Below are 19,580 nucleotides of genomic sequence, written 5' to 3'. Positions count from 1 at the left end.
ATTAAAATGCAGACATGTCTGGAGCTCAAAAAGGGCCATATTCCTATCAAATGGCACATTTAGTGTGCAATTTTTCCACACCAGACATCACTATTTCTGTATTCTCCAAGTCCTAACACAAATTTGGAGATGATTAGTTCATGTAAATAAACCAAAAGTGAGAATAAACAGGTACAGGTAGATCAAATTTATGGTAATTATCATTTGTAATATATATAAATAACCCATTAAACATATTAAATTGGTCAACATTAATACATAGTCTATTAATTAATGCATTAAATGTTCACAGGCTATATATTAATTATGCACTATGCATGTGTTTTGCACCTTTATCATAAAGTGTCACCAATTTTCCCTTTAGAAACAGCCTACTCTGTTTCAAATTACAAATCAGGGCCATTTAAATAAGCTCGCTGCATCACCACAGGCCTGAAAGTTCTTATTAACTGACATTTTAGTGTGTATTTATTGAATAATTAATGTTGGGATAATAAAAGTTAGAATAGCTGCACTGGTCATGGCAGCATGCATTACCTCCCTGACTATCCAGTGTGGTTTGCAAGACAGTCTAGATCAACAAATGTACTTGTCCGTGGAGACATTTCACCTATTTTATTGGAAAATCTTCAAAATAAACAAAAATGGCACAGCAGTATACAAATCTCAAAATGCATATAGCCAGTAGAAATACTGCAGTTCCCTCTGTGTAAATTTCTTAATAGAAAATGGTTGTGATAATTGGGCAGGTGCTGGTTGACAAACACACACACATGCTTCCTTTTGAATTAGAGGATCAACTAAGTGTGATTTTGAACGTCGAGGCCCATCCGATGTGTGTCTGTGTGTGTTTAAGTTGCTAGTTATGGTGAGCAACATGCCAGTACTGGATGGGGAAACGCTGTGGGTCATTACAAGAGCTCTGCATACATAGAAAGCTCATTTAATGTTACTATATAAATGAATATATTCAAGACATAGCTAAATGATAAATACATAATATATCCATGTTAGTGGCATTTCCAGACAAAGAGAAATTACTATAAATTACTTTCAACCACAGTTATGTGTCGAACATTCCTGACTCCAATTAGAAGGTGAAAACAAACACCGATCAAGGTAACTAATTAAACTAAAAGAGGCAGTGAATGATATTACTTTGGGGGGGGGCATGGGGGAGGGAGAAGTTGTCACTGAAATGTTTATTGATTGAGAGAAACCTGGAGTAGTGAAGAGAGCTTTGGGTTGTCAGGCAAAGCTAGGCTGAGCGGGGCCGAGCCGGAGCAGGCCGAGCAGAGCCGTCTTTTCTTTTCAGGCTTGTCTGATTTTGGATGGGGTGTAGTTCTTGTCCACAGACTCATCCTGTAGAAACATGTGCAGGCATCGTTCGTTCTGAGCTAGAGGGTGACCGGCCACTCTGAAACACAAGAGAGCAGAAGGAGGGTTTGACACCTGAGTGGATGTTCACGGATACAAAGATAACAGGCGTGAAGGTACGTTTGAACGCTAAGACGCACACGGCTAAGCTAAAACAGCACTGGGCTGAAAAGGTATAAATCTGGAAAAGATTTAGCAGGAATTGGAAGAAACAAGCTTCAGAAAAACTTGCAATATGCAAGACGCAAGGTCATTTAACATTCAAATTGTTTATGAAGGAATATTTCTGGGATTTCTGTGCATTTAAAAACTGATGACAAAAAACAACACGGATACAGAGACACTGTAAATGCATAAAGTAGGAGTTCCCACATTTCTGCAGCTCAGTGTGCTGACGAATGCAAACAATTAATGTGCAAAGACCTGCATAATTCAATGTTTAAATCCTGTAAGAAACTACAAAAGCACTTCACTGCATAACATGTTGCTATTCTTAATTTTTTTCCAGTGTAACTGTGTCAAATAAATCAAGAATCATGCCTGTTTAAGAAAGTTAGCTCATTTATTTGTCATTTTTGACTTAATATGTCCATTTCAGACCAACGATTGTTTGTTCACATATTAACTTCAGCTTTATAACAGATGATGGCTTATGGCCATTTTCCTACACTCCTGAGTTACACTAAAGTGAAATTCATGCATAGAATAAAACCTATCAAATCAGAATGAAAGACACATAAGAGCCTTCTGAAAGTTCCTCCTGACTTTTAGGTAATGTAACTCCACTCCCATGTGGGCTGCTGCTACTAAATTAATCTGCACTTTAAATCACCTCTATTACAGCTGTATCTCATTACTTCTTGAGGAACAAGCTGTATGTTTGGGACTGTTTCCTCTGTTGCAGCCACTTTATCGTCATTCCCTGGATGCTCATTCAGATGACGCAAAAAAACTTAATGAGAATGAGCTTGTGCACCTGAGACCCAAAAACTTGACATTTTTAAAGGATAAATTACTCAGAAAAGATCAACATGATAAGTTCGTACGTATGTGCGCATCTTAACCTCTGATGGGAAATATTTCAGACAAATTAAGCAGCACAGGGAATGATTTACAGGTCGAACACCAGGGCAGTCACTGGTCGGATCAATGAATCCTGCTTAATGGGTTTGGAGATGTCAAGACGTTGGACAAGGTGCGGCAAAAGCGAGTCAAAATCTCACCGCCTTGATTGTGTTTCAAACATCAGATTTAAGCCCCTCTCTTTTACCTGAAGCATGAATTATTTTTTTACTAGCCTAATCAAAAACTCATATTTTCATCTTTTTCTTTTCCTCCTTCTCACTTGTTTCACGGCGACAATCATGTTTAGCTTTTCAAAACATTTCCTCTTCACAATGCTCTCAATCACAGATTAAACAATGCTGCCAGCCACGTCGGCCACTATTAAGTCTGAACAATAATATGATCAACAGTGCGGTTTCATTCATAGAAAGCAAAGTTGGGGGGAAAAAAATCTTAATTACCAACACATTCTCATCTTTTTTAAAAAGCATATTTATAGATTTTAATTTTCAAAACTGTCTTTGCGCACTTAATATTCCAACAGGAAACACTGGTGCATTTGCACATGAAACAAAGATAATGGCCAAGTCTGCAATCAAAGCAAATAATTACAATCACACTGTAACTTTTATTGTTCCACAGCTGAAAATGAGGACATGCTGGATCAAAAATAAGCAGAGGTGCACACACCATCCCATGGAACCACGCGCTGTAATTTGAGCTGCAATTAACATAAATTACACATCAACAACAAAACAAATGTGGGAAAAATGATGTTGTGGGGGTGCACACTTGAGTCCTCTGGTTGTTCTTGTCCTTTGCGAGGTAATTACAAAAGAGAATTAAGGAGGATAGTGAGAAAAAGACCTGCCTGTCTCTGAGTTCAGTTTGTTAACAATATGAAAAGAAGTGAAAAAGTTGAATCCACTCATTGCTCAAAGTGTTTCATTGTTCTTCGGAGTAAAAATAATACCTCGCTAAGGCCCAAGCTGCAAATGGCTGCAGCTGCAGAGAAGAAATTGTAAAGAATAACCTCATGGCCAAGCAGTGGGAAAATGGATACAGACTGAGGAGGTGTGAACAGGCTTACTTGTTGAGAAACTGCTCCAGACCCTGTCTCCGCTCCTCGATGAAAGAGTCATCAAATATGCCATCATCCCCTCGAAACGGAAGCTGCCGGAAAAGAGCCTTTCCTGGGAGAGGCGGTACGACCACCTGAGATAATGAAGCACCAAATGGATATGAACAGCACCAGTTAAACAAGCAGAAATACGGTTTTAATGCTAAAAATTAATAAAATACTTCAACAACATGATCTTGTCTAAACATTTGTGTGTTGTGACAACTTACAGACTCAACTCAGACTGGCGAAATGTGCTTTAACAAGCCACAGAAGTTCAAAAGCCCTTTCAGCGTCTCTTTTTTATCTCTCATACCAAAACACTGCAGATCTGGTCAATGTTATTTGATGCTTTAAAACACCAGCAACTCAGCCGTCTTTGTGTTGAGTTCACCTCAGTGGCTCACCTTGCTCTCCCTCTCCAGCTCCGCTCTGAGCCACTCAAAGTCGCTGTACCGCCTCCGTACACAAGACTCCTTCAGCTTGAAGATGGGCAGGTTAGTCTGTGGACACAAAAGGGCAAACTGTTACAGGTGTCACTTTTCAGAGGTGCATTGATTCGCAAAGGAATTGTCCTAAAACGCTCGCAGCTGTTATTCGAATGGAATAATAATGCTTTAACAAAATAGCCTGAACTAAACTTCAGGCAAGTGAAGAGTTCAAACAAAAGCTAAGAAAGCAGAGTTCAGTAGAAATTCTTTAAACCTACATTTAGCCAGTGCTTTGCTTTCAGTGCCAGTCAGTAACATCAAGTGTGTGTTCATACTTTTCTTCACATCCTGGACTGTGTGTATTCCATGAATGCATTTTTGTTAATACTTATACTCATGTAATAAGTATTTGTTAATACTTATTACATGATGACATCAGAAAATAGCAAAAAGTTACCAAGTGTATGTATATATGTACAATTAATTGACTAACAAAACTGTTGAAATCTTCCGTTGCTCAACTGTCTCATTCATTGGCACCCTGTTAGTGAGTCTATTTGTGTGTGTGATCATGACAACATGCATGCATGTGGACAGAGTGTGTCAACTCAACATCATCACAACTGTGTAAGATGCACTCATGAAACTTTACAGGCAAATAGTAAAGATCAAATAAAGGCCAAATTTGAGTATGGGTGTGGTCTGACCCATGAGTACTCGTGTAAACATGACACAATAACAACCGAGTACTCATGGGTTGGAACGTCAACACGTGCTTGGGTGTCACAGATGGTGTGATCACATCGTAAAATATCCCCCAGCAGGACTGTATGATTTAAAGACGAAATCTAATTGTGATTTTTTTTCGAAAGACATTGCGATTATGATTTGCGATATTCTTTTTAAGTCCTTCTTCAGTTTAAAATTCACTGTGGAATAGATTAAAAACATGATGGACCACATGATGTCATCAAAAGTGTGGCTGTCACAAAAGGGGGATGAAATGAATTTGTAAAACTACTGACACAACCGTTCAAAACCTGGGCAGATGTGCTGCATATCATATTTCCTAAAATCTAGCCTTTGCATTTTCTAATTGCATAGCTTGCAACTGTTATTCAAGGTTAAGCTCTAGTTTCAGTTTGGTTTCTTGATGCATGCTGACTGTTATATTTAAGCCGTGATGGAAGAGTGTCATGATGGACTACAACAATGGGTGCTTACTGCTTTAGTTTACAGTTGAACTAATCAATTTGTTGATAAACAAGCAAAAAAATTTTATCGTCAAATGTCCTGATAATGGTCCACTCTTACTAGTGTCTCAATTGAGGAAATTTGCTTGTTTTAGACTGTTGGTCAGACTAAACTATTTAAAGACATTAGCCTGAAGCTTCAAGAAATTGTGATGGGCACCATTTGCTGCCATTTTACAAAGCAAATAATTAATGGATTAATTTAGAAAATAATCAGGAGATGAATTCATGATGAAAGCAGTAGTTCTGCTTCCCTTTGCCTCATTGGACTGACTCCATGATTTTAAGCAAACATCTTTATCCAGCTTATAACAAATACGTTTTGCTATGAAAACAGAATTTGTAATTAGTACAGGGCTTGTTTCATTCATAAGTTATAAAGCAATCTATAAGTATTGTGGCTATGGTTACCAATTGGATAAAACAAGATCGAAAACGGTTACTGCACTGCTGACTGTAAACATGTACCAAGATGTCCAAAAATACAGTTTTTAAAGCTACAAACCAAACTGGGGTTTGTACTTTCTGCAGCAATGGTATAAATAGCAGAAAATTATCACTTGAAAGCTGTAGGCAGAGCTGTGCCAACATGAAAAAAAGAGAGTGAAAGGTTTATTGCAGTGGTTTTGGGCATAGCCTTGCGTTATCTACTCTGACTTTATTAAAAGGGAAAAAAATGGGGGAGAAAAAAAAACAAAGACTCCTTCAAACTGAACCAAACTGAATAGAAAAATTCAAACTGGCCTCCAGGCGCAAAAAAAAAGTTCACTTATGTTTTGCTCACCAAGGTCTATCGCACTCAGAATGTTTTGCCAATTTTTCTGTGTTCGTGTACGCCAATGCACAGATGTGTGCATAATTCTAAGCTGCTGTTGACAAGCACTTGAGAGTGAATTTCATATTAAAAAGGGGAGATGTTTCGACATTGACAGAGAACATTGAAGCAAACAGCACAATGCCAAACCTCTTCACCAGTCCTGACGGCACATGGCCATCCTATGACAATGTACAAACAAGGAGGGAATGAATGAGCATTTCATTGGCAGGCCACATTCACAGAAGGTCAGAATTCATGGAAGAAGGAATCACAAGAGCAAAGCAATTGAGCAAGTAGGTGCAGCCTGAATACAGCGTGAGCAGCAGACTGATCGATGAGCAGACGAATGTGACTGTGCGCAGTAAAGGGGTAGGAGAGTTAACTAGAAGGCTGAGTAAATGGCTGAACAAAAGAGAAAGGAGGGGGCGTATGTGGTCATAAAGGAAGAGCAGAAAAACTGGAGAGGTTGGGAGCTTCAGCTGCTCTGTGCAAGACTAATTGAGGAGGAGGGAGACCAGGAGTGGTCTTTTCGCTCTCATGGTCTCCCCTTTTCAGTCTTTTTCCTCTTTATTTCCCTTGATCTGCAAAAATAAGTCAGATTTTGTGCCCTTGAGACTCCTCTTATGGTGTTTCAATGAGGAAAACAGGGATTGGTTTTCTTTCCCTCTCTGCTCTGTCCTCTTCCCAGTCTTCAAAATTATGGATTCCACCCAGATTTGGTGGGAAAGAACAAATTCCTTTGTTAAAATCTCAGCAACGATGAAGAGAACTGCCTGGGATTTCATGCTTAACTGTAAATGTAGATGCTCTGTTGGTATATAATCATGTGTAATACTTTTTTCTAGTGTCGATGACATCAAACTACTGACTCATCTATTCATCTAGTAGGTATATGCCTCAAATGAGATAACTGAAACTCTGTTCTTGAAATTCCACCTAATTTCAAAATCTTAATCTATCAGGCAATGACGTTAGTTAGTTAGTTAGTTAGTTAGTTAGTTAGTTAGTTAGTTAGTTAGTTAGTTAGTTAGTTAGTTAGTTAGTTAGTTAGTTACTTAGTTAGTTAGTTAGTTAGTTAGTTAGTTAGTTACTTAGTTAGTTACTTAGTTGGTTAGTTAGTTAGTTAGTTAAGCCTTGTAGTCCTTTTCCTAAAGAGCATCTCTGCTGAAAATCAATTTCTTTACCTTGGTACCATTTCATGTGGCATTTTTATATAGCTTTATGAGTGAAGTAAGCAGTCAACACCACAGCTGAGCATTTCCACCTTGAAACTAAAGTGTACCGATGACAGTTTCAAGCTGAGTTACTCCGATATTACAAATTGTCAAGTATGAAGTAGTTCTACTGTGTTTGAGCAGAGCTGTGGGTGAGCTGGTGCATTTGAGCTGCAGAGAGTTGAGTGGAGGATGAGGTGGGGACTTTATAGAGCCCCACGTTCTATGGATGGTGTTATACTTTACTCGAGCACGCAAGGGTCCGCAAGGATCTTCACCAAATCTGTGATCGTGCATGTCGAACCCTCGGCACACGCCTGAAAACAACTCAAAATGTGTGTCTGTGTGGTAACTGCACGAAACTAGCAATAGCATGCATGCTTCATACCACTCTGTTTACACTGTAATACACTGTATACTGTATACACTGCATATAGAAATATTGTTTAAAAAAATGCACTTAATCAGTTAAATGACAATAAAACTGATTCTAATCCAATTAATAGAACGGCGGCTTTCAGGCAGAATAGCCAAGCAGCAACAGGAACAACTATGCGTCTGTGGTTGCCTACTGCTGTCCATGTGTGCATCCATATGTAACATTATCAAGCCTTAAAGGAAGCAACAGTAAGTCACATCTAAGCTATTTTATGGCAGGCAGGAATTTTCTTGAAAATAACTTTGAAATGTATAATTCTGACACACAAAGATGAGTTTCTAAGTGTTCTTAGGGGTGATTTGGCCAAAACATAATCATTTATGATCTTAATCCCAGTTATTTCCACAGATTTAGTTGAGCTAATATGATCACATGATTAGTTGTGCATATTGTTGCCTGGATACAAAACATGGCAGTTCTACTCAGGAGTAACAGCCAAACTCACAAATATCTGCATCATGTTTTTGCTCTGATTCTATTCATAACATTTTGAAAGTAAGTGGTGATTCGTATCTTTTCTGCTTTGATGCTTTTTTCGGGATGTTGGTCTGCTTGACGCTATGCTGTCTTCTGCATACAAAATAAATGATATCCCAAAAATGGATAACGCTTCTGATGAGTGTGTGGTTCTAGTTCCTCTCTGGTAGGTCTCTTGTCCCAAAGACAGACTACAATTTTACCACTTTGGACTGCAGTTACCAACAGTAGTCATCTATCTTATTATTCGTGGCTTTTATGGAGATCGTGTTCTGCTCTTTAGCCTTGGTGAGCTTGGTGCAGCTGCAGTTCTTTACATGCTGGAGGTTCTGGTTGAAACGGCCCTGCAGAACAGGCACTATCATTGTCAGCTACAGTTCAAGACAGTGGAGATGGAGTCCATCATTGGAATGAGAGACTCACTGGAGAAGCACTTGAATGACAGACAATTACTACAACAGTGAGCTACCTCAGGAACCTGCAGGTAGGAAAATGGGAGAGGAGACAGAGCGGGCTAAAGGGCAAGCAGCAACTGAACTTTCACATTAAAATACTTAGAATCTTGGGACCCTTAATGACAAAACCTGTAAGACTCTTGAAAAAAGACATATGCCAAAATTGAGATGGTCCACAATAAAAAAAAAAAAAAACATCCATCCACTTTGAGTCTCAATCAACCCTGAGCCACATGTGAGCTCTCTGGTGCATGAACTGATCTTGACAGCTGCTCAAGAAGGATTAATGATCATGGTGGATTATCTACTTTAGAATGTTTAAAATTTGGACGTTCAAATTTGGTGATATGTTAAAGTTTCTCAACTGACCACTATCAGTTCAACAATCAATACATTCATAGAGACGTCTAACACTATATGAAAAAAAGTGTAATGGCATCAGATCGCCGATTCCCATACACTAATGTACTTGTAGTGGTCTGCCATAATATCAGCATTGACCGCCACATACTGAATTTCTGTTTTCTACTATTTAAACTAGGTAAAATCTTATTTTATAGCAGAGCTGTGCCTCACTTCTGCTTCCATCTCACAGAAGAACAAAAGACTGCAATGGACACGTCTGAACAGCCTCTCCTCTCGTGCACACTCTGATTCAAAACATGCACAGGTGGAAGCATTGTTGTTGTTCAGAACAGAAACAATCCCGAGTTCACAAATTGTTAGTAGCATGAAAACCTCTGCAAAATTTGTCCAAAATCTATGTATTTAAGTTAACACTGATAAACTTGTGTTAACACAAATCCGTCAGACTCAGAAACCTACCTCATCAAGCTATCATAGACATGTAAGGAGCTGTGCTGCTTTTCCAGATCTGTGGCTCTTGACTATAGCAGGGAGACCTCTGGTTTTAGCCTAAGTGTCTTTAAATGAGCCTGTTGCGTAGCTGATAACTAGCCATTACTGTCCGGATCAACTCTGCAGTGATGAGGACAGACAGAGCTACATTGTTGTAATGTTGCATGTAGTAAGCCTTTATTTCCTTTTCCGGGGCACTAAACATGGTCCACAAGATTGTGATAACTTTTATGCTGAAATTTTGATCAATTATGACACTTCGTGGCTGATGACAGCAAAGTAATAATCTCAGTCTGTGCTCACTTCCCAGACATGGCAGATACGTGTCGCTAACTTATTTCTTACACTCCAGCTGCCAGTTCCTCGCTCAATTTTCAATTGCACTTTACAGGTGAATTATTTATTGAATTAAATTGTAAAGTATGGATTGACTGATATGGGTTTTTCAGGGTCCATACTCATGCCAATTATTGGTAATGAAGAGATGCCAATTACCAATATTTGGAAAGCAAAAAGAAACTGCCATTAACAACTAGGGTTCTTCATTAATAAGGAATATGACTGAATAATATGTATGCCAGCAATGGGAGTTATGCATCGGTCATTTTTTATTGCCCAGGTCTATATCTTAAAGCGGCATTAGTTATTGTTTTCAACACACTGTTTTGGGGTAGTTTGTTGCAGCCTCCTAACTTAGCACTTAGTGTACTCTTGGCCACTGTGAAAGTGGCCACTTCCCTGGTTTGTGGTGACGGCTTATGTTTCTAGTTCAGTTTTTAATGGTTGCCGAGATTACAGAGTGACTATAGGCAGAGAGAGCCAACTGCATCAGACCCAAAGTAGTGTATTTAACCTTTTGATAATCAGTTCATTAAAATAACACCGATAAGTGGGAAAATGCCAAATATCAACCCCAATAATATGCCTGGACCATTATTGGCCTATCTCTACTCTAATGGATGTAGACCACTCAATTAGCAAGATAAAGTGAAAAAAAACACAAACCAGCAATGCACTTATCAGTAGCTGATATACTTATTCAGTCACTCAATGCTAACGGACACTGGAGCTGCATCTTTCACACAGGATTTTCAATGCTGATATGAACGTACTCAAATTAAAACTGACACTTGGCATGTTAATGTAGTATCCATTGTTATATTTCACATTAAATGATCTGAACGTTATGATCTGTACATGCAAAAATAATTGACTAACATTCAAGACAAGCAAAATAAGGTCTCATTTACTGCCGATGATATAATCTGATTAAGGTGACAGTTGCATTAATACGAATACTTCCTTACTCAGGGAACAATCTATGCCACTTCCTCATTTGCACTGAGTTTTTATGTGACTCACCAACCCTGACAACTTCCCCTTTCCCCACTTATTTCAAGTTCTCTCCAGGTGAAGTTGTCAATGAGACCCTCACTCCTCCTCTTTCTCAGGTCACAGGAAAAGTGGATTATCTTAGCTTTATCGCCCCAGTGCTCTAGCATTAACTCCACTCTCCTCTCACCGTGGTTTGTCCCTGCTGCGTCATGTTACCTCACAGCATGGAGCGCCACAAAGTTAATCCCCACCACAGCAGATCACAGTTACAGGTAATCTGCCACCGCCGTGACTCTAATCCCATCATGTGCACACAGAAAACACTTAACCACGCGCAAGCACACACTGGTGTACATAAAGTATGCATGCACAGGTGTTAAGTACAAGATTTGACCAGTCACACAGTTAACAATGTAAATATAATAGTCCAAAGCATTCAAGCCTGTTTGTACACACACAGTTGAGCCCAGACCACTAATCTCAAGACAATGAAGCGAGTAGTGAGAGCGTAAGGAAAGAAAGTCACCTGGCCTTTCAGTTCCCTCACCCTCTCAAACCCTCTGATTAAGAGATTGGCCTTGCAGGACAAGGGGAGGACCGAAAACGACAGAACTGAAAAATGAGAGGTCTCACTCATGCTTTCTCTCCCTCACACAAACACATAGAAAGAGGCGGTGCGTGAGAGCTCTACGAGTCAAAGATCAGGTTTCCCTGGCCTCTGTTCTCTTCACGGCTGGTTAGAGGTTAGGGCCCGGGTGTCTCAACTTACTGGCCCCTGTGGTGATTGGAACATGGGACTAGCCCACACCCAGTCAGGCCTTAGCATTTCATTGATTTACTAAAAAAAAAAAAAAAAAAAAAAGCACATTTTGCCTCTCTCGTTATCTATGGGACAGAAAAAAAATAAACTTAGTAGAGGGCACAAATTACTTTTCTAAATTTAAAGTACGACAAATAAATACATAAATGAGGCATTAATGGCCATCTTAAAAGCAAATGTGTAAAAGAGAAATATTCTATCTTTAAAAAAAAGAGCATAAAGCTAGATGTACCTACATCAAAGTAGATCTCCTAGCTTCACTTTCAATTATGAGTGTACAAGGTGCAATCTATGCTTCATAGGAAGAGCATGTGATTCATAATGTGTGGGACACAATACCTTAGACTCATTGAAAATGGGTTGAAAAGAGGCAGAACCCTTAAAAACAGCGAGACACAGAAAGAGGGAGAGAGAGGACAAAGATCACTCATCTCCTGAGAGAATAGTTCAAGGCCACCATGCATTAGCTTTTAGCAGGATGGATTAAGTCAAGTTTGAGAGTGCGCATCCTAAACCTCCCCCATGCCCCCGTCTTACCCCTCCCATATAGTCTCCTTTCAGAATAATGGCATTAAAAATGGCAACATAATACCATCTCATTGCATCATATTCCAAAATGGGAAAAAAAGACCAGCAACAAAAGCGCTGGGGCTATGGGTCTTTTGCTCTCGCCTCTCCATGTACTCTCTCACTCGTTCCCTCGCTTGCCGGCCCCTGTGGCCTGACAGCCTACCCTCTCTCCGACTCGCCTAGCTGGCAAAAAGCTGCTTTGTTGCCATAGTATCAACTCCCACTTTTGATACTGTCATTTCAAGTAGGATATGGTAGCCTTGATACAATATGTTCCCTATTTCCATTAAAATAGTTGTCGAAGAGGATGCTGTAGACTTTGGATTACACTTGACTGTGCCTGACAAGCCCCCCCCCACCACCACCACCACCACACACACACACACACACACACACACACACACACGCACGCTCCCCATCTCTCCCCATTTTATTAATGACCAAAGGCCCCCACCCCAGTGCCCAAATGGAAAAGAGAAAGAGAGAGGGAGAAGCTATGGGAGAAGAGAAGGGGAGGGGTAGAAGACTGAGTGAGAGTGAGAGACAGAGCTATAAGAGCCCTTTTATGTACTCTATCCATAAACAAAGTGAGATCCCAAAGTTCGCTCCTCTGAATGTGCTCTCTAGATGAGATGGGAACCAACTAAAAACAAGAATTTTTGATAATACCCATCACCCCTTCCTCCCCCATTTCCCCCCCCCTCTCTCTCTCACACACACACACACACACACACACACACACACACACACACACACACACACACACACACACACACACACACACACACACACACACACACACACACCAGCTCCAATCCTCTCTTTGCTGAGGGTCCAAACAAATACACTATGCCGCTTGGGTGGGGGGGTCCTCCAAACAAGCAACAACCAAAAAACCATTAAGATGACATGATAGGACTTCGAAAAATAACTCTCTCCATTAGCAACATGAAAAACATGTACAGAGGGAGAAAAAAAGCCCACCAAACCTACCAGTTTCCTGTGGTCGATAAGCCATTTAAAAAATTACACTTAAAAGTAAGGGATTTAGATGAGAACAGAAATCCATTGTTTCAACATGACCCTGGACATTACAAGTCTGCTCAGGCAAAATGAGATATACGCCTTCTTTTTCAAAGGAACTTAGCTACCACCTCTTTTTTTTTTTTTTTAAAGGACTGACTGAAAGAAGTAGATTGATGCCATTGATTGTAAACTCTAAATGCAGGCCTGACTGTAAACGAGTGACTGTGTCACATGCGTCACGGCCAGTGCAAAAAGTTAGGCTCTCACATGATAAGCCAATCCTTTAACAGTTTGTTTCACTGCTAACTTTGCGAACATCCAGACACCAGCAATGAGTCACAGGCATAAGAATAAGCTGACACCTCTTCAACCACAGTCAGGGCAAACTTCAGAATTTCATAGTAAGAATAGGCCATTGCTGTGATGTTTACACTTAACAGCAAACCATCCATTCAGCCTATATAGTTATCAAAGGCACAACAGTAACCATACTATGAACTAAGCAACTGACTGCACACAGCTGGGAGTGAAATAGGATAAATGGGCAACGGGATGGAGACTGGTGAGGGGGTGGCTTTCTGCCCTCCCATGGGTGGGGGTGGGGGGTGAGGATGGGGAGTAAATGCTCCAGCTCCCCCACACCCTGGCCTGTTTCATTCTTCTCTTCTCTCAATGAGGGGATTAGGCAGACTCTCTCAGTGCGGCCACAAGAGCTCTCTCGATTTCGGGGTGGATAACGGGGCAGCGATGAGAACAGGAGAAAAGGTTATAGAGAGAAACTGTATAAAGTAAAGAGATGATCAAATTAAAGTAGTCTGTAATATTATAAGAAAAATGGGAAAGATAAAACAAAAAGAGCAAAACAAACACTGTGCATTCCAGGCTGAGGCATTGTGGCTAACACTCTTAAAATGCTGGAGATGGAGTAAAATGCTTCTAAAGAAAGCTGAAGAAAGGAGAAGGAGAGAAGCAAAGCTAAGTTGACACCACATTTGTTGAGAAGTGAGGGATGCGCCGCTTCTTCTGTGGTCTTATGCAAAGCAGGGTCACACAGGGCTATGAAGTGCACAATAATGCTGATTACACGCATATGCTAATTATTACACGCTAATCAAGTACAGTAGCCTTATATTCAACGCTAATGCCTGGAGACGGCTTCTCTCCTCTAAACCCATTTCTTTAAGGTAAAAGGAAACTATAAAATACTTAAGGGCTGGTAACCAATATAAATACTCCAGGCCACTAACTACAGGGGTGTCAGTCAACTGAAATGACAATTTGAATATAAGAGATGAGGCAATCAAATGAGATCAGTGGCTGCCTGACAGTTTTAGACTCGCAGCACAGCCTGCATATTAAAAACATGTGCTACGGCACTGGAATGGTTTCAATTATACGAAACTGTATGTGGGGACTGACAGGATGAATAAAAATAAAAAAATTCCAAAAACTTTGAATGTATCCCCAAGTGCAGTCGCAAAAACCATTTAGTGCTATGACAAAACTGGCTCACATGAGGACCGTCCCAGGAAAGGAAAACGTGGAGTCACCTCTGGCATTGAGGATAAGTTAACCCAAATCACAAGTTAACATCTCAGATTAGAGCACATATAAATGCCACACAGAGTTCTACTAACAGACACATCTCTACATCAACTGTTCAGAGGAGACTGCGCCAATCAGAAGAGTAAGGAAAGGAAAAGGAAACAAGCAGAAGAGATTTGTTTGGGCTAAGAAACACAAGGAATGGACATTAGACCAGTGGAAATCTGTGCTTTGGTCTGATGAGTCCAAATTTGAGATCTTTGGTTCCACCCGCCGAGTCTTTGTGCGACGTAGAAAAGGTGAATGGATGGTCTCTACATGCATGGTTCCCACCATGAAGCATGGAGGAGGAGGTGTGATGGTGTAGGGGTGCTTTGCTGGTGACACTGTTGGGGATTTATTCATAATTGAAGGTACACTGAACCGGCATGGGTACCACAGCATCTTGCAGTGACATGCCATGCCATCCCATCCAGTTTGCGTTTAGTTGGACCTTCATTTATTTTTCAACAGAAAAATGACCCCAAACACACCTCCAGGCTGTGTAAGGGCTATCTGACCAAGAAGGAGAGTGATGGAGTGCTGTGTCAGATGATTTGGCCTCCACCTTCACCTGACCTAAATCTAGTCAAGATGGTTTAGGATCAGATGGATGGCAGAGTGAAGGCAAAAAGGCAAACAAGTGCTCAGCATCTCTGAAAATTCCTTCAAGACTGTTGGAAAAACATTTCAGGTGACTACCTCATGAAGCTCATCGAAAGAATACCAAGAGTGTGCAAAGCAGTAATCGAAGCAAAGGGTGGCTGTTTTGAAGAATCTAAAAATATAAAACATGTTTTGACTTATTTTACACTTCTTTTGTCTATTACATAATTCCATCTGTGTTCAATTATAGTTTTGATGGCTTCAGTGAGAATCTACAATGTAAATAGTCATGAAAAAAAAAAGCAAAACCATTAAATGAGAAGGTGTGTCCAAACCTTTGATTGGTAGTGTATCTCTATAGAAAATAACATAAAAAGAATACAAACTTGACATAATGTTTAAAGCAGCTACTTGATTGTCTTCATTGTAAACTAAATGTATTTGACCTGTTATTGTATCTACACATTAACAACTTTTGCATTTTACCTTTTTTTGAGCACTTAAACAAGCAAATTTGAGCACTTAAACAATGCCTAATTTAAGGGCAATTGTTTGTTCTTGTCATTGGAAACAACTAGTTGTTGGGAAAAAAAGCTCATAGTTCTCCAAGTTCCTTTCTCTTGAGTTTTCAACCACACCATGTTGAGCTGTAACTGAACTGCACGTTTAAGCTTTTTCTTGTTTTGACCACCTCTAGGATTTCTCACCCATAATGGCTTTGTAACTGAGCTTGATGACAACTTGCCAAACTCTATTTGTTGATGAAGGCCATGTGATATGTTTGAATGCTTGAGAAGTTAAGAAGCAAAACTTTGGTTTACTTTTTTAAATATAACCTCAAGTTATAATCTTCTGCCTGTGCTTTGAAAAACACTTACAGCACTGCTCAAACTTGGTCTAAAATTACTTTTACACTGCTTTGGCCTTGACTTTTTTTGACTTAGAAAAATACACACAGGATCTGTGTTTTGCAAATGTTAGGATTGTCTTACCGTGACACTATTCACTGATTGCTCAATTGTAATGTCAAAGTTCTGTTAAATATTAGCTAACAGTTTCAGAATACACATTTGAAAAGCAATTATATAAGCATGATGACCAACAACCAAGTAGATTGTAAGTGGATGACAGGATGTTTCCAGAGAATTAAAGCAGTTGTTCTCCCCTGCATGTTCTCAACTGGAGCTGGAGGAAGGAAATGTGTTTGGGGGGTGAGTGAAACGGGAGAGGATCAGGCATCATACTGCATCCTGTCTACAGTTCCAGAGAAGCTGACTAAAGAAATTACGTCCTTTTTTAGGCCAGTACTGAAGCATACTAGTTTTGATGGCTTTTGATGAAAAATTTGCAAAACCAGGAGAGCTACAAGAAAATGTGACCGATGCTGTTATCTACAGTTTGCAGTCCGAAAATGAGGTGTGGCTGGAGTTCAACTCTGAACTGTTCAGAAAGGCGTTAACTTTTTAGAGAGGTTATTTGATCATCGTTTGTTTATCTTATACAGAGATTACATAATGCCATCTTATTTGCAGACATGGTGCTTATGTGAATTGGTAATACAGCTGCACTGTTACGCCACTGTAGAAAAACACTTGAGGCAAATGTAAACAATATCTCTTCCCTCCCATGGCGATGACAACGTTCATGAGGCCGTTGACACAAACATTATTATTATTGTGTCAACAGTACTTGTAAACATTGTTGTCAAAACGTTTCGAATACGTATTAATTACCATTTAGTCAAATAACTCCAGGTGAACGCTAACACCAGTAACTAATAATTAGTGTAACGTCAGTTAACCAACCACTGTTAGCCAGACAAACGTTGCTAGCATGCTAGCAAGCATTAGCTAATTCGTTTAGCAAAGAACCCTTCACAATCCTTTGGCACTTAAACACTTAAATATCGACACTGTGGATCTAGGCGCTTCTTACTGACGGCAGCAACACTAATGTCAAGAAGTTATAACTTATTTTGACCAAAAAAGACAAGTTTGCTAGCTTAGGTAGCTAGCTTACAAGCTAGCGTCATTAGCACTTATTACTGCAGGCTCACCTTCAGTCTGACTTCATACGTGGTGTATCTGCCTCTGCCGACCCCGACGGTCTCAGGGTTGCTCACATCAATCTCTAGAAAGTTACTTGGAGGCCCATAAGCATCATTTAAGTTCTGAGGCTTGGTGAAAAGCCTTCTTGTATCAGCTATGGCATCAGCCATTTCTCCCTGTCCTTCTAGCAGCTACAGATTGTGTTAAACCAGTGGGACTACACATATGTATATTCCGCTGCTGCCCTTCAAAATTAAAAATTCGGCGAATGTTGCCTCGGTGTGATAAAAGATTTTGTAACAAAAAACGCAACAATTTAAGTCAGAGTGTGTATTTAATTAAATCATAATATATATTTTTCACTTTTCCACGTTATGTTGTCTTTGTTTGCAGTAAAAAGTGAAATCGTAAACTTTACGTTGAAGGTAAATTACGTAATTTCCGGAGTTGCTCTGGTCCGCACTTCACGCGAACTTGACAGACCGTCGGCCAGCACTTCCGATCAGCTGAGGTTCAGCTGACGCTGCTCGGCCACCTGCTGCTCGATTTGTTTACAACCAGCCAGCGGGCACTCTATTCCGATTATTTATTACACCACAGTCATAAATGCATGAACTCTATTTCTATAATCTAGATAAGTCACCAGTTACCGTATCAAGCAATTGCTGGCAGCAAGTAAACATGCAATAATGTCATGGTCCACACACAAGATTTAATGTTCAAAAATATGCTAATTATTTAAATTGCATTTTTTTTTAAAAAAAATACATGGAAATGGTATAATCATAAAAGAAAGTGCAAGATGGGAAAAAAATTACAACAATTTGTTTCCACTGTTCAGCTTCTGCAAGCTAATATATGCAAAACACCACTGAGTATTGATTAAAATAAATCGTAAGAGTATTTGGTATTTATATTGTATTTGATAATATCATATTTAGGAGCTTTAAACATCATTAACGGTTAAATGGGGTTCGAGGTGGTGTCGTGCTCATGCGACCTGCTCTTGTCAATTGAATCTCAATAAAGTTTTGGCATTTTGAAACATCATGGCGACCTGCGCGGTGGGTGCAGCTGTCAGCGCACAATATTTTCTACTAAAACACACGTTTATGACTTCAGGGAAGATCTGTCTTCTGCCAGGCATTTGCGGTGGTAAAGGTCAGTTTACGGCACGTTGCAGTTAAATCTTTAGACTGTGTTTTAGTCGCTGTGAAGGTGACTCACGTTTGGTAACTGCCGGCTACATAACACAACCTCTGCGTTGTTTTACAGCCACGTCTAACTGATCCAGGGTATTTTTTGAAGTAATAATTAACTCTGGTGTGTTTTATTGTAGTGCTTTCATGTTACAGCAGCTGGAGGACATGCAGCTCATCTGCACCTTCCCGCTCTTCAGAGGCTCCAGCAGCAGATGTTTGTGTCTCCAGTGAGACGATTCAACACTTTGACGGCCTGGTTCGAGGTGGACACCTGAGGAAAGACGTCCAACAGAGACACGTTATCCAGCAGCTGGCCCAGCTGCAGCACACCATGAAGACCTACAGTAACAGTATCTACCTGAACCCACCAAGGTTAAGCTCACAAGATGACAGCAGTAAACCTCAGACTGGCATAACGTCAGCTGAAAGCAAAAGTGCTGAACCCACTGAAAAGGTACGGAAGCTATAATAAAGATAATACTGTCTGCTTTCCATAATTGTAATGCATGAGGCAAGTTGTCGGGTATCATTCCTTTCATGTACTCATGCTGATTATTTAAATATTACAGTTTGTAGAACTAAGTTTTAACATTATAGTTTACAAAATTTTTGTGTTAATCCCCTTGATTTAGATTCTTCCTTTCAGAATTTTTTACAAGTGTCTCCAAAAACAGACTTCAATTTTCAATGTGTAATAGATTTAAAATATGTAAAGGATCATTACTACATGTGATATGGTCAAAAAAATTACCATCGCACAAGAAGGATGAAGTTAATTTATAAAATCATTGACACAACAGTTTAACACTGGGTTAGAAGTGCTGCAAAATGCCATTAAATAACAAGGTTGCGATGTACATTATGAATAGTATACAATGATGAA

At 39.8% G+C, this 19,580-nt stretch overlaps 2 protein-coding genes across 3 annotated transcripts in view; one reads left to right on the top strand and one right to left on the bottom strand.

The window, feature by feature from the left end:
* Positions 1 to 600: 600 nt before the first annotated feature.
* Positions 601 to 17,698, bottom strand: snx3 (sorting nexin 3). The gene is made up of 4 exons (XM_023287670.3): positions 17,504 to 17,698; positions 3,970 to 4,065; positions 3,533 to 3,657; positions 601 to 1,417 (listed from the first exon to the last, which is right to left on the bottom strand). Exons 1-4 carry the CDS (start codon positions 17,663 to 17,665, stop codon positions 1,312 to 1,314), a joined length of 489 nt encoding a protein of 162 aa, XP_023143438.1. The 5' UTR covers positions 17,666 to 17,698; the 3' UTR covers positions 601 to 1,311.
* Positions 17,699 to 18,538: 840 nt separating this feature from the next.
* Positions 18,539 to 19,580, top strand: part of afg1lb (AFG1 like ATPase b) — a 35,036-nt gene continuing 33,994 nt past the window's right edge. For both annotated transcript variants that reach the window (XM_023287666.3, XM_055015767.1), the window contains exons 1-2: positions 18,539 to 18,656; positions 18,835 to 19,151. In XM_023287666.3, the coding sequence (XP_023143434.2) occupies positions 18,545 to 18,656; positions 18,835 to 19,151 (429 nt within the window). In that variant the 5' untranslated portion in view covers positions 18,539 to 18,544. The remainder of the gene's footprint in view (positions 18,657 to 18,834; positions 19,152 to 19,580) is intronic.

The sequence above is a fragment of the Amphiprion ocellaris genome, chromosome 12 (genome assembly GCF_022539595.1).
Source record: "Amphiprion ocellaris isolate individual 3 ecotype Okinawa chromosome 12, ASM2253959v1, whole genome shotgun sequence".
In the NCBI taxonomy this organism is placed as follows: domain Eukaryota; kingdom Metazoa; phylum Chordata; class Actinopteri; family Pomacentridae; genus Amphiprion; species Amphiprion ocellaris.
The sequence above is the reverse complement of the archived record's forward strand: the minus strand, read 5'-3'. Positions and strand labels throughout refer to the sequence as shown.